The 13,750-nt window shown below is 36.9% G+C and overlaps 2 protein-coding genes across 2 annotated transcripts; both read right to left on the bottom strand.

Moving 5' to 3' along the window:
- Positions 1-9,120: 9,120 nt before the first annotated feature.
- LOC107488948 (peptidyl-prolyl cis-trans isomerase CYP40) lies at positions 9,121-13,537 on the bottom strand. Its single transcript, XM_052261688.1, is given in 14 exon segments — positions 9,121-9,357; positions 9,451-9,573; positions 9,911-9,979; positions 10,126-10,699; positions 10,830-10,909; positions 11,138-11,232; positions 11,390-11,450; positions 11,453-11,489; positions 11,583-11,635; positions 11,740-11,827; positions 11,993-12,399; positions 12,402-12,491; positions 12,595-12,680; positions 13,524-13,537. Coding segments are annotated over 10 exon segments (951 nt in total). The 3' UTR covers positions 9,121-9,357; positions 9,451-9,573; positions 9,911-9,979; positions 10,126-10,699; positions 10,830-10,889.
- Positions 9,292-10,654, bottom strand: LOC127739628 (E3 ubiquitin-protein ligase UPL3-like). Its single transcript, XM_052261689.1, has 5 exons — positions 10,616-10,654; positions 10,126-10,206; positions 9,911-9,979; positions 9,451-9,573; positions 9,292-9,357 (listed from the first exon to the last, which is right to left on the bottom strand). Exons 1-5 carry the CDS (start codon positions 10,652-10,654, stop codon positions 9,292-9,294), a joined length of 378 nt encoding a protein of 125 aa, XP_052117649.1.
- Positions 13,538-13,750: the final 213 nt, after the last annotated feature.

The following is a 13,750-nucleotide window of genomic DNA, read 5'->3' as shown; positions in this document are numbered from 1 at the left end:
TCACAGTCATTCAATCCTTGAATCCTACTCAGAATACCACAGACAAGGTTTAGACCTTCCGGATTCTCTTGAATGCCGCCATCAGTTCTAGCTTATACCACGAAGATTCTGATTAAGGAATCTAAGAGATATCCACTCAGTCTAAGGTAGAACGGAGGTGGTTGTCAGGCACACGTTCATAGGTGAGAATGATGATGAGTGTCACAGATCATCACATTCATCAGATTTAGGAACAAGTGATATCTTAGAATAGAAGCAAGCGTGATTGAATGAAAAACAGTAGTAATTGCATTAATCCATCAAGACACAGCAGAGCTCCTCACCCCCAACCATGGGGTTTAGAGACTCATGCTGTAGAAGATACAATGAGAAACGTGTAAAGTGTCATGAGGTCCAGATACAATGTCAAAAGACCCTATTAATAGTGAACTAGTAACCTAGGGTATACAGAAATGAGTAAATGACGTAAAAATCCACTTCCGGGGTCCACTTGGTGTGTGCTTGGGCTGAGCATTGAAGCTTCCATGTGTAGAGACTTTTTCTGGAGTTAAACGCCAGCTTTTATGCTAGTTTGGGCGTTTAACTCCGATTTTTGTGCCAGTTCCGGCGTTAAACGCTGGGAATTCTGAAGCTGATTTGCAACTCCGGTTTGGGCCATCAAATCTCGGGCAAAGTATAAACTATTATATATTGCTGGAAAGCCCAGGATGTCTACTTTCCAACGTAATTGAGAGCGTGCCAATTGGGCTTCTGTAGCTCCAGAAAATCCACTTCGAGTGCAGGGAGGTTAGAATCCAACAGCATCTGCAGTCCTTTTTAGCCTCTGAATCAGATTTTTGCTCAGGTCCCTCAATTTCAGCCAGAAAATACCTGAAATCACAGAAAAACACACAAACTCATAGTAAAGCCCAGAAAATTGAATTTTAACTAAAAACTAATAAAAATATACTAAAAACTAACTAAAACATACTAAAAACATACTAAAAATAATGCCAAAAAGCGTATAAATTATCCACTCATCTGGTATTCTGAGTAGCATTCAATGATTGAATGACTGTGATGAGCTTCAAACTCCTGAAGGCTGGATGTTAGTGACAGACACAAAAGAATCAATGGATTCTATTCCAACCTAATTGAGAACCGACAGATGATTAGCCGTGCCGTGACAGGGTCCATTGAACATTTTCACTGAGAGGACGAGATTGTAGCCACTGACAACAGTGATGCCCAACATACAGCTTGCCATGGAAAGGAGTAAGAAGGATTGAATGAAGACAGTAGGAAAGCAGAGAGACGGAAGGGACAAAGCATCTCCATTCGCTTATCTGAAGTTCTCACCAATGAATTACATAAGTATCTCTATCTTTATTTTATGCTTTATTCATATATCATCCATAACCATTTGAATCTGCCTGACTGAGATTTACAAGGTGACCATAGCTTGCTTCATCCAACAATCTCCGTGGGATCGACCTTACTCGCGTAAGGTTTATTACTTGGACGACCTAGTACACTTGCTGGTTAGTCGTGCGAAGTTGTGATAAAGAGTTGAGATTGCAATTGAGCGTACCTTGTTGATAGCGCCATTGATGATCACAATTTCGTGCACCAATAGCCGTCAAGCAATCTAAAGTAAGTGACAAGGCACCAAGAGTGTTGATTGCTGGAATGAATTCCGGGGTCCTAAACCTTGCTTTTGCACCTATCTTCTTGTTGATTATCATGATTCCATCCGGGTGGCACACAATTGAAATTCTCACTAAGGCATCCAAACAGCTTCCTAGACCCATTCAATTGAGCTTTACACCAAACCTTGTATTTCAACTTGGAGCATACAACCATGTTGAACCTTGCTTGACAACTCTAACCTCTAACCATCTTCCTTTTGCTCTTAATGCCACAAAGAGCTCTAAGTTGACCATCCGTCTCTAGAAGCCCATATTCAAGTGGGAAAGTAAAGGTTAAGGATAAGAATTTTACCCACTTGAATGTTGTATTGGACGGTAATGGCTTTGGGAGAGGTGTTTCTAATGATCTTGCAAGCTCAACTCCATTGTGCTCTTCTTTGACGTCTTCCACCTCTTTGCAAGCTTCTTCAATATCAATCTCTTCCTCTTGGTAGCTTTCTTCCAATTTGATTTCTTCTTCATTGTTCACCAAGAGCATGGGAGGTTGTGCTTCTTCTTCTTTAAACTCTATATCAAGTCCAATGAGAGAGGATTCAAATGTAGATAAGAATTCATTAATGATTGAATCCATCTCTTGATTGTCCCCTTCAAAGTCTTCAACCATGATATGCCTTGGAGGTTGTACACCCTCCTCAACATCAATTTCAAACGTCTTTGAAGGAGGCTCTATAACTTTACTTTCCCATGGAGGTTCAGCATCTCCTAAGTCTTCAACCACTTCTTCCTCTTCAAGATTACGGCTTCCTCCAATTGTTCCAATACAAAGTCATGCTGCTCATTGTCCACCAAAGTTTCTAACTTCTCCTTCATGCTGCGTTCTTCACTAGATTCTCCACATGAAGCCATGGGAGTTCCTTGAGTGTTCGAATATCGAGAAGCTAATCAATTTACTACCTCGGTTAAGGCAGTCGCGAATTCTAGTGCATCCCTTTTCATCTTCGCTTGCCCTTGAAGAAGACCATGAAGGATGTCATCCATTGGAGATTGGGTAGATATGAGGGTTCATTACTTGGGAGGAAGGGTTCATGATAAGAGGGTGGTTTCTCATGATAAGGATGTGGTGGTTCATCACTCTCCATCTTTTCCACTGTTTTCTTGAGACGATCCCTTGACTCTTGTTCTACTTGGATATCATAAGTAGGACCATAAGGCTCTTTGATTGATGGATATGGATGTGGTGTATATGGAGGTGGTGGTTCTTGGGAATAATTGGGTTGGAATTGGGGTGGTTCTATGTATGGTTCGTTTGGCTCATAGTGTGGTTGGTATGGTGGATATGGATTAGGGTCACATGGGGGTGTTTGGTGGTAAGGGACTTGTGAGTATGGTGGTTCAAAGCTATGTTGAGGAGGGGGTTCATAGGCGTATGGTGGTGGTTGTTGATAATCAAAAGAGCGCTCACCATAGCCAGTATCTTGATATACTTCTTGGAATGGCTCTTGGTCATAGTATGTTGGCGGAGGCTATTGCCAAGAGGGTTGATCAAATCCATGTGGCTCCTCCCACCTTTGATTCTCCCATCCTTGATGCATGTTCTTATTGTAATCTCCTCTTCCTGCAGCATGATTATAACTAAACTCATAGCCAAAGGGATGAGAGTTCATAGTAGTAAGAGAAAATAAAAACAAAACTAATAAAAATAGCAACAAAGTCCTAAAACTAACAAAAACTAACAAACAAGCAAAAAAGCAAATATTTACAATAACCAATAATAAGCCACACATTTGCAATTTCCCGACAACGGCGCCATTTTTGACGATCGGATTTTCCATTGGTAAAGAATTCACAAATAAGTTTTCATTGTAAGTATAGTTTCTAAACCAATGGAGAATCCTTTCGTGCAAAAGTTTTGGTTGTCACAAGTAACAAACCCAGTGAAATTTATAAACCGAAGTATTCAAACCTCGGGTCATCTTCTCAAGGAATTGCAGGGAGGTGTGTTTTATTATTGGTTATGGAAAACAGTATTTTTGGGGTTTTTAAATAGGTTGAACAAGAAAAGTAAATTGCAAGAAATTAAATTAATAACTAATAAAGCTCTTGGCAAGATATGAGAACTGGAAGTCCTATCCTAGTTATCCTTATCAATTATGATGAGAATTGGCTTTTGCTCCCACATGGTCAACCTCTAACTATGAAGGTATGTTAAGTGGATAAATCAATTTGATTCCTCAAGTCCTAGTCATTTCCTAAGAAAAGACTAGAATTAGGAGAATTCAAATCAATCAGCAAAGAATTCCAATTTTTAATCATCAGCTGAGTTTGATAACTCAAGTGTCACCAATTACTCAACCAAAGCCAAGAGTGTAAAAAGTTAAATTAAAATCATAAATATGAAATACCTCAAATGGCAATAAATAGAAAATTAAATTAAACATGAGAATTCATAAACCAAATAGCAACAAAAAGTAATCAACAAGGGAAAGTAAATAAACTAAAGTACTAGAAGAATTAAAAGTAGAAGAGAAAACTAAATAAGAAAAGCTAATCCTAAAATCCTAAAACCTAAGAGAGAGGAGAGAGCCTCTCTCTCTCTCTCTCTCTATAGAAACTACATCTAATCCTAAAATTGTGAATAATGAATGTTGTGTATGTTGTTAATTGAGTCTCTGCATGTTCCCTGGATTTATTTTGTGTTTCTGGGCCGAAAACTGGTCAAAACGTGGCCCGAAATTACCCCCAGTGTTTTCTGAATTTTCTGCAGATCGCGCATGTCACGCGTACGTGTCGGTCACGCGTACGCGTCGTTTGACTATTTTCCTCTCCACGCGTGCGCGTCAGGCACGTTCTCACGTCGTTTGCGCGAACTCCCATCCACGCGTACGCGTCAAGCACGCATACGCATCCCTGTGATTTTGTCCAAATCGCGCGCACGCGTCAGCCATGCGTGCGCGTCGCTGTTCGCTGGTTGTCTCCTTTATTATTGTGCTCCTTCCCTTTTTGCAAACTTCCTCTCCATTCTTTAAGCTATTCCTACCCTATGAAGCCTGAAAAACTTAACACACGGATCACGGCATCGAATGGTATAAAGGAGAATTAAAATACACAATAAAAAGATCTCTAGGAAGCAGGTTTTCAACCATGGAACAATTTTGGGAAGGAATTGTAAATACATGCTAATCATATGAATAAGTGGGTAAAGAATTGATAAAACCACTCAATTAAACATAATATAAATCATAAAATAATGGTTTTTCAGTCTCCCCTAAAATTCGGATTTCTCCACCCTTTAAGGGTTCCATCCAAACCAAATATCGATCAAACCTTCTCAACTGGTTAATTTTTTTCAATCATTATTAAGGTAACATACAAATAGCTCAATCATTATTAATACAGTCAAGCATTTATCTAACAATTTTAGCAGCAAAAATCTGCAAACAGCTCAATAATCCAACATTTTTCAGCAATCTCAAAGTCTAATCTAATTTATCCTAACCACCTAAATCCACTAAAACAAAAAAAATAAACAAACTAAACTCTACTAACTAATTAATTAACTTGATATAATCGAATTTGGCAGAGTTCAAACAAAAACCATTGAAGAGGGGTGGATGTGTAGTGGCGGCAGAAGTAGAAGTGGCAGGGGGCGTTGTAGCAGTGGCGGCAAGGATGTTCAGCAGTGGTGGCAGCGTCGGTGAGAGTGAGTGAGTGAATTTGAAATGATAGAGTTACCGTGGAATTTATGGCGGACGGTAACACGGTGTGGATCACCAAAACACAGCGTTCTATCAAACGTGTTTGCTATTAGATTCTTCTGATGGTAACTCTGACGCTAAAGTTTGGCGCCTATTTGTTGTGTTTTTTCGCTAAAAGTGGTGTTGTTTTACTGTCGGAAGCAATTATTCGCTGGTAATTGTTTGACATGAGAATTCCTCATCAAATCCGTCACTAAATCCGACTGAAATTGTCGCTACTAAATCCGACGGTTCTAAATATTTTTCTTGTGGTGTCAGGCCACAAATATTTTCTTACAATAGTTGAAGATAAAACTAGATTTACTTGGATATATTGCATGAAAGTTAAATCAGAGGCTGAAAAGCTTGTTTAAAATTTTGTGCACTTAATACAAACTCAATTCAACAAAACTGTTAAAAAAATAAGAACAGACAATGGATTAATTCAAAATGAATTTCTTTTATAGTTCAAAGGGCATTGAGCACTAAACATCATGTGTTGAAACTTCTCAACAAAATGGAGTGGTTGAGAGAAAACATCTACATCTTTTAAACATAGCAAGAGCAATTTTGTTCTATTCTAACGTGCCCAAAAGCTTTTGAAACTATACTGTGATGCATCATGTTCACATTAAGAATAGATTGCCAAATGTCTTTTTGAACAAGTTAACACCTTACCAAGCACTCTTTGATAGCACACCTAATCTAAATCATCTCAAAGTTTTTGGTTGTCTTATTTTTGCTTCAACTTTTACTACTGGGAGAAAGAAATTGGATCCTACATAAAAAAAGTGTGTATTTTTAGGATATTAATCAGGTACCAAAGGATTTATATTATTTGATTTAAATACCAAAGAAATATTTGTTTCAAGAAATACTGAATTTTATTAACAGCATTTTTCTTTTTAAAATTTATCAAATGATTCAAATAATGATCAACACATGTGTCATACACCAAGTTTAGATACCTTTGCTTGTTTCTATGGCCACATTGCACAATCACCGATGGCACAAGGTGTAAATGAATTATAAAATTCACTCACTATATCCGAGCTAATTGATGATTCTGCATCATTCTCTTTTATACATCACACAATCATTGCACCATCTAATACATCATCAGCATCTGCATCTCATCCCATGAGCACTAATCCAAATTCATATGAACCATGTTTAAGAAGGTCTCAAAAAGAGAGGAAACAACCCTCCAACCTTAAGGACTTCCACTGTTTTAAATTTTCATCACATATAGATTCCCCAAATAGAACGCAACCATCTTCAAATTGTAAGTATCCTTTCTCTCACCATTTGTCATATGCATCATTTACACCAAAACACCTAATCGTTACACTTGCACTCATCAATAACCCTGAATCTAAACACTACTCTAAAGCTGTTATGCATGATTGTTGGAGAAAAGTCATTGATGCAGAATTAGCTTCCCTGTAGCAGAACAGGACCTGAATTATTACTCATTTACCTTCTAAAAAGAATGCAGTGGGTTGTAAGTGGATTTTTTGAATCAAACTCAACCCAGATGGGAGCATTGAAAGACACAAGGCTCACCTAGTTTTCCAAGGATTCACTCAAATCCCTGGAGTGGATTACATAGACACTTTGAACCCTATAGTGAAAATGAGCACTGTTAGAGTTGTTTTAAGTATAGCTTTTGCAAAGCAATAGCACTTCCACCAGCTTGATGTAAATACAACTTTTTTACATGGAGATCTTCATGAAGATGTCTACTTGAAACTGCCTAAGGGTCTCAAGTGCTCAGATCCTAAGATGGTTTGCAAGTTATAAAGGTCCTTGTATGGGTTAAAACAAACAAGCCGCCAGTAGAATATCAAAATGTTAGCTGCTTTCAATGAGCTTGGATTCACTCAATCTGAAAATAATCATTCTCACTTCACAAAAATCACCAACACTAGATTTACTACTATCCTGATTTGACTGAAATAAAAAATGTGAAGACCTTTTTTATGACAGATTTAAGACTAAAGATCTGGCATCTTCAAATTTTTTTTGGTATGGAAATGGTGCATAGCAACAAGGGTATTGCTCTTTACAATGAAAATATGCTCTAGACTTTATCAATGATTGTGGGCTATTTGGAGCTAAGCTAGCTACAATATTCATGGATTACACCACCTTTCTATCTAGAGAATCAGGTTTTTTTTTCTTTAAGATGCTATGGTGTATAGATGCTTAATTGGAAGACTTATCTACTTAAGCAACACAAGGCTTGACCTCAGCTATTTTGTGGGATGTTTGAGTCAATTCATGGGTTCTCCCACCTATGTTCACCTTCAAGCTACTCTCGAATTCTAAGATATTTGAAGCAATCTCCCACAATAAGACCCTTCTTCTCTGCCTCAAACAACTTCAAACTCATTGGTTACACTAATTTGGACTGGACTAGGGTGCTTGCAAAGACACTAGAAAGTCCATTAGTGGTTATTGCTTCTTCCTTGATCAAACTCTAATATCTTGGAAAAGTAAGGAGTAAACCATAGTCTCTAGATCATCCTTCGAAGCCGAATATCGAGCTTTAGCTAATAGTATTATGAACTCATTTGGCTATTAAAACTGCTCAAGGAATTTCACATTGAGCCCTCTCTTCTAGTTGATCTATTATGTGATAGAAAATTAGCAATCTATATTGCCTCCAATTAATCTCCTTTACCACGAAAGAACTAAGTGTGTGGAAGTAGATTGCCATGTTGCTTGAAACAAATTCAAAGAAGGTGTTTATAACCTCAAGCACATTGCCTCCAACAAGCAACTAGCTGACCTCTTCACTAAACCACTTTCTCAAGGACCATTCTCTCATTTATTGTCAAAGTTGGGGTTACTTGATTTGCATAAACCAGGTAATTCCAGTTTGCGGAGGGATGTAACATGATATAACTACTGTGATAAATGAATTGAAATGTGAATATGAAATGCAACGTAAATAGATGCTAAATGCTGAAGTTAGTTAGGCCGGTTAGTTATGAAGTTAGCAAGTTAGTTGCTAACAGTTATTTAACAAATTCAATGTACATGTATATATAACTAAGTGGTTTGTTAACATTGTATGATAAATTATCTTCTCTCTGAGCCTTCTCTCTCTATTGTTTATCATCTCTTGTTACAAGAAAATAAGCTTTCTGCCACGCTTTTAAAGTGTGCCAAAAAGTACAAAAAAGCATGCCGATAGCTTTTCGCCACGCTTTTTGAGCTATCGACACGCTTTTGAAAGGGTCACATCCGCAAGCGTGCCGGTTGTTCTATCGCCACGCTTTTGTGGATCTATCGGCACGCTTTTGTTTTTGGCACGCTTTTATCTCTTGCCACACTTATAAAGTGTGGCCATAGGTATTAAGCTATAGCTACGCTTGAAAAGCGTACCGAAAAGTGTACATATCGCCACGCTTTTGGAAGCGTGCCCAGTGAAGTAGTTTTGGCTACACTTCAAAAGCGTATCGATAGAAGAAGATGTGGCTATGCTTTTTAAGCGTGCCAATAGGAGAAAATATGGCTACGCTTGATAAGCGTGGCTGTTGATGATTACGAGAAGATATGGCTACGCTTAAAAAGCGTGCCAATAACCTAAAATATGACTATAAGTTAGATCAAAATATTTATGGCTATACTTGTTTATGAATCTTCCTAATTAAACATTGCAAAATTAATATATAATTTTGAATCATAGTTTGAATGACTAATTTAAACAATGGAAATTTTTTTATATAATTTTAAATTAACCAATCCAACATACATAAACTTTCATCACATTTGTCAAAAAAATAAAATTTATTATTTGAAAAATACAACATACACTAATAGCTAAAATGAGCTCCGCGAATCCCTTTACATTCAGCATCAAAAGTAAGCCTTAATTCATCATATTAACATTCAAGGATAGCTTGGTTAGTTCCTGAGACTCATGATAAATCAAAGGATCCATGCCCCTCATTGATTGCATAGAGTAGCTTGTTGGACATAATTTCCTGCCAAGAAAATGTGGGATATTGTAAATCAGTACCAAAAGAAACCTCAATGAGCATGATAATGAATCATCAAATCTATATGATGAATTATACCTTGGTAGCATAAGGAGGAAGCTTCAGGTAATTAGCACATGTCATCACACTTGGCAAGTCATCAACTGCTGATTCTGAAGGCCCATTCCCATTAGACGAAGCATTGGCTGCAATTAACGAAAGCTGCACCCAAAAATGTAATCATATGTTAAAATTGTACTTAGTTATTAAAAGTGAAGATCATCTTAGAATATTTAGGCCACCCATTAAAGTAAAGATGTAATGAGTTATTAGGGCAAAGAATCCACTTGACTTTTCTCACAATAAAGTCAGGTTAATTGCTAGCTACTACTATTTTGACAGGCAGGTAGGCAAGGAGGCAGTCAACCAAGACACCACATTATTACAGAGAATTTTCCAATAATTTCAAGTAACTGAAAATAGCATTAATAAGGATGAGCATAAAATATAACCTTAATTTTCCAATCACATTTTTTCTAACACAAGAAAGAAATTGTACATTGACTATGGCAGGGCTCTTGGCAGTGTATCTATGATCAAACTTTATATGGTCAACTAGTGTATCAGCCTACAGAAAAGCAAGAAAACAGGAAAAATGATTCACCTGCCATTGGTAAGATTTTAATTATTGTCATAAGCATTGATAAAATAGCATAAAAAAGATATGATTTTAATTATTGTCATAAGCATTGATAAAATAGCATAAGAAAAGACCTTCCACATCTCCCTACAACCACAAAGCAGGTAGTCCAGTTCTTGAGGAGTAAAAATTTGCAAAGATGATATGTCAAAAACCTAAAATGACCAGAAGAAAGAAACAAGTGACAAGTGTTAAAATTTTGAATTCAAGTAAATTGGAAAAAGAATCCTTAACAATTTTCAACTATTGTCCAGCTTATATGTTTGCCTTGTTGACGCAATCAGTAAAGCACCACCCTCTTAATTCACAAACAATACCCAAATAGAGAGCTAAGGTATTAATGGTAATCACTTATTGTCAAATCATTTAAAGTATAACAAATATTGGACCATTGAAATCTGAAATCTAGAGTTGAATATGAATTTCATGCCAAACTCCTCTACGACCTACAAGATATCAGTAGGCAAATAAAAGATATCCATTAGTTAAAGTAGAGACTGCAAAATACAACATTTCTAAACAAGAGGTTCTCAACAAAGTAAATAGCAGAATAAATCAACAAACTTCCAAACCTAGCTGGGCCATCTGGAGGTTCTTGTGCATAGCTAAGGTTATAGAATTTCTTTGTTTGGTAGTTATATAGATAACCTGTGGTTAAGTTCCAAAAATATTCAAGAAATAATTAAATGCTTATGGTTCAAGAAAAATGTGGGTGATAGATACTCAAGGTTAATCGAAAATTTTGTCAATTAGTTTATCCAGAGAGTAGACAATTTACCTTAGCCAGCAGAACTTAATAAACTGTTGATTAAAATTGTATCATATCCAACAAATCTGTTTATGAGTAGTTGCTGCCACCTAGTAATGAGAAAGAAATTCAATATAAAATATAAAAATAAGATCAAGTCTGAGCAGCATATATAAATAACACTGTATCTCATTATGATGCTGGGAAAAAACTTCCTATTAGTAGTAGGGTTTACAACTCTCAGTAGTACAACCACATGAAAGTAAGGAGTTAAGAATAAAAATAATATATCCTTTCTTGACCCAACCCAACCCTGATAGCCATGTTAATGTCTTTACCTATTTCCAAAGCATGAGTGCCAAGCTGATATGCTAACATTAACAGTTCGTACATTATGACGGAACTTTGCACTTTCAGGTAACAAGAAATAACCCTAAAGAACAGAATAACATCACATGACAAACAATAATGATGTGCAGTCTATATGTAGCTTCAAAAAACTACAGAACCCATCCCATATATATCAAAACCATGTACTATCTACAGAAATTTCATAGTAAAACTCAACGTTAAGAACAATTATAATATACCTTTTCCAGAGTGTACAAATATGTAGGTTCAGATTTGCTCGCACTGCAAATTCGGTATCCACAATGCTCCTTTGAGATCGCCTAATTTCAATTTACAAGCCTAAAGAATGGCATATGATAGACAATTAGTAAATTCAACAGAACTCAACAATGAATATGATAGTGCACTACAATAAAGTAAATTTAAACTTACAGAGCTGTTTGTAAAAATCTGTGACTTCGTCTTTCTCAAACCTGAACTTTTCTTTGCAAAGGCATAAACACAACTATGTTATCCACATTTAAAGGAGGCGAAATGCAATTACAATTTAATGTCTCTGCCAAAATAAATAGTAGACAGGCCAGCTTGCCTTCATCAATCCCCTCTTTTTTCCAACAAATATCTAGGTAGCACAAAGCCTTTCGATACTTCTTTTGAGCCATTTTGTAATCTTGTTTCTGTAACGAAAAAGAATTAGTTTTTTCCTGTCAAGAATTGCAAGGGAGAAGGGATAACCATTCATAGACAGAATGAATATTTCATTCTTACTCTTATAAAGTTAAAACAATACATCAAATATAATATCAGAATAGAGTAGGGTGGATTGTAGAAAGCAACAAGACCTTGTAATAATCGTTACCAAAAGTTTTAATGTTGTTAAAAGGTTCCATCCACCATTCAAGTTCATTAGGACTCTCATCAAGATCTGCTGGCCAATCAGGATAAGTATTAGCATCTTTGAAAAAGTTGGAGATTCCATCATCTTCTCCTTTAGGAATTTCTCCACAATCCACAATTTTCACATCAAGAGTAGGACGGTCATCATCTCTGGTAGTAACATGCTCAATCGAATGGACCACTCCCATTCCCTTAACTACTTTCCCAAATACCACATGCTTACCATCTAGATGAGAAGTTCGAGTAGTGGTGATAAAAAACTGAGATCCATTCGTGTTTGGACCAGAGTTTGCCATTGGTAGCATCCCTTTCCTTTCATGCTTCAATTCAAAAATTTCATCTTCAAACTTAATCCATATATAGATCCTCCTCCAGTACCATCTCCAGCAAAAATATCGCCTCCTTGGATCATAAAACCCTTAATAATACGATGAAAGCATGACCCTTGAAGGTACAACCAGAAAAATAATTCGAATTCATTAGTTGACTTTAAACTAATACCGCCAATTTACTTGTTAGAAGATAAAATCAAGTTAAAACCCTAAACCAGGAAGTGAATCTTTACCACCGACGCCAGCGATGCATCCGGCGTTGAGCTTGACGGAGACGCCACCGATCGCTTCCTTCCGGATCCTGCCGCCGATTCATGGATAAACACCAGAGATGTCGGCACTAGCAGAATGACGATTGACACTGATGGGTTGGCGCTGATAAGTTGCACTGACGAGTTGCTTGACGAGTAGTGCTGACAGTTGGCGTGACGCGTGTGAGAGAGAGAGACGGTAGTGTGGGGCATGAGCGACGAGGGAGGGATGGACGTAGGTGTTGCGACTGGTTAGAGGGAGGGGTTGTGATAGGTTGAGAGAGGGAGATAGCGGCGCTGTTAGGAGAGGGTGTTATGGCTGTGTTAGAGTTGCAGAGATGAGAATGGTGAGTGACGGTGAGCTACTAACTAGGGTTAAAAGTGATTTTCAAAACAAAGTGAAGTAGTGTATGTTGTTATCACTTCTAGTCTAGGGTTAAAAGTTAAAACTTAGAAAAAAAAGTGAAGTGTGAAAAAAATGGGTGGAAAACTAAATTTTGGAAGGAGGAAACTCTATTGGTACGCTTTTGTAGGGTGCCCAAATAAACATAGGATATAGCCATGCTTTAAAAAGGTGACCATTGGAAGACTAACTAGCCATGCTTTTCAAGCGTGCCGGTTTTTTTCTATGGCCACGCTTTTTAACCATGGCAAAAAAACGTGGCCAAATCACAAATCAGTAGCCACCCTCATAAAAGCGTGCCAATTTTTTTCTATAGCCACGCTTTTTAATCATGGTAAAAAAACGTGACTAAATCACAAATAAGTGGCCATCTTCATAAAAGCGTGGCCATTGACCACTTTTGACCACGCTTTAAAAGTGTAGCAAAAAAAATGTCCTGATAGACTTTTTTTCTTGCAGTATCTTTTTCTTTTTTCTGCAGTACAATGACCTTTTCATAGTCATTGTAGTTGATTTTTCATTTCTTTTTTACTAATCTACATCAAAAAATCTGATATCATTTCACATAATATGTTTATGATTATTTTTAAAAATATTTCTTTTAATTAATAATAATTCCTCTTTTAGTTACGTTAGTTTTAAAAGAAGCATCGACATTTAGTTTGAGACAAAAAAAAATGAATGGAAATTAAAAAAAAAATACGGAAATATGGTTAG

This window comes from Arachis duranensis, chromosome 5, assembly GCF_000817695.3.
Source record: "Arachis duranensis cultivar V14167 chromosome 5, aradu.V14167.gnm2.J7QH, whole genome shotgun sequence".
Lineage (NCBI taxonomy): Eukaryota > Viridiplantae > Streptophyta > Magnoliopsida > Fabales > Fabaceae > Arachis > Arachis duranensis.
This window is presented reverse-complemented; position numbering and strand designations above follow the sequence as displayed.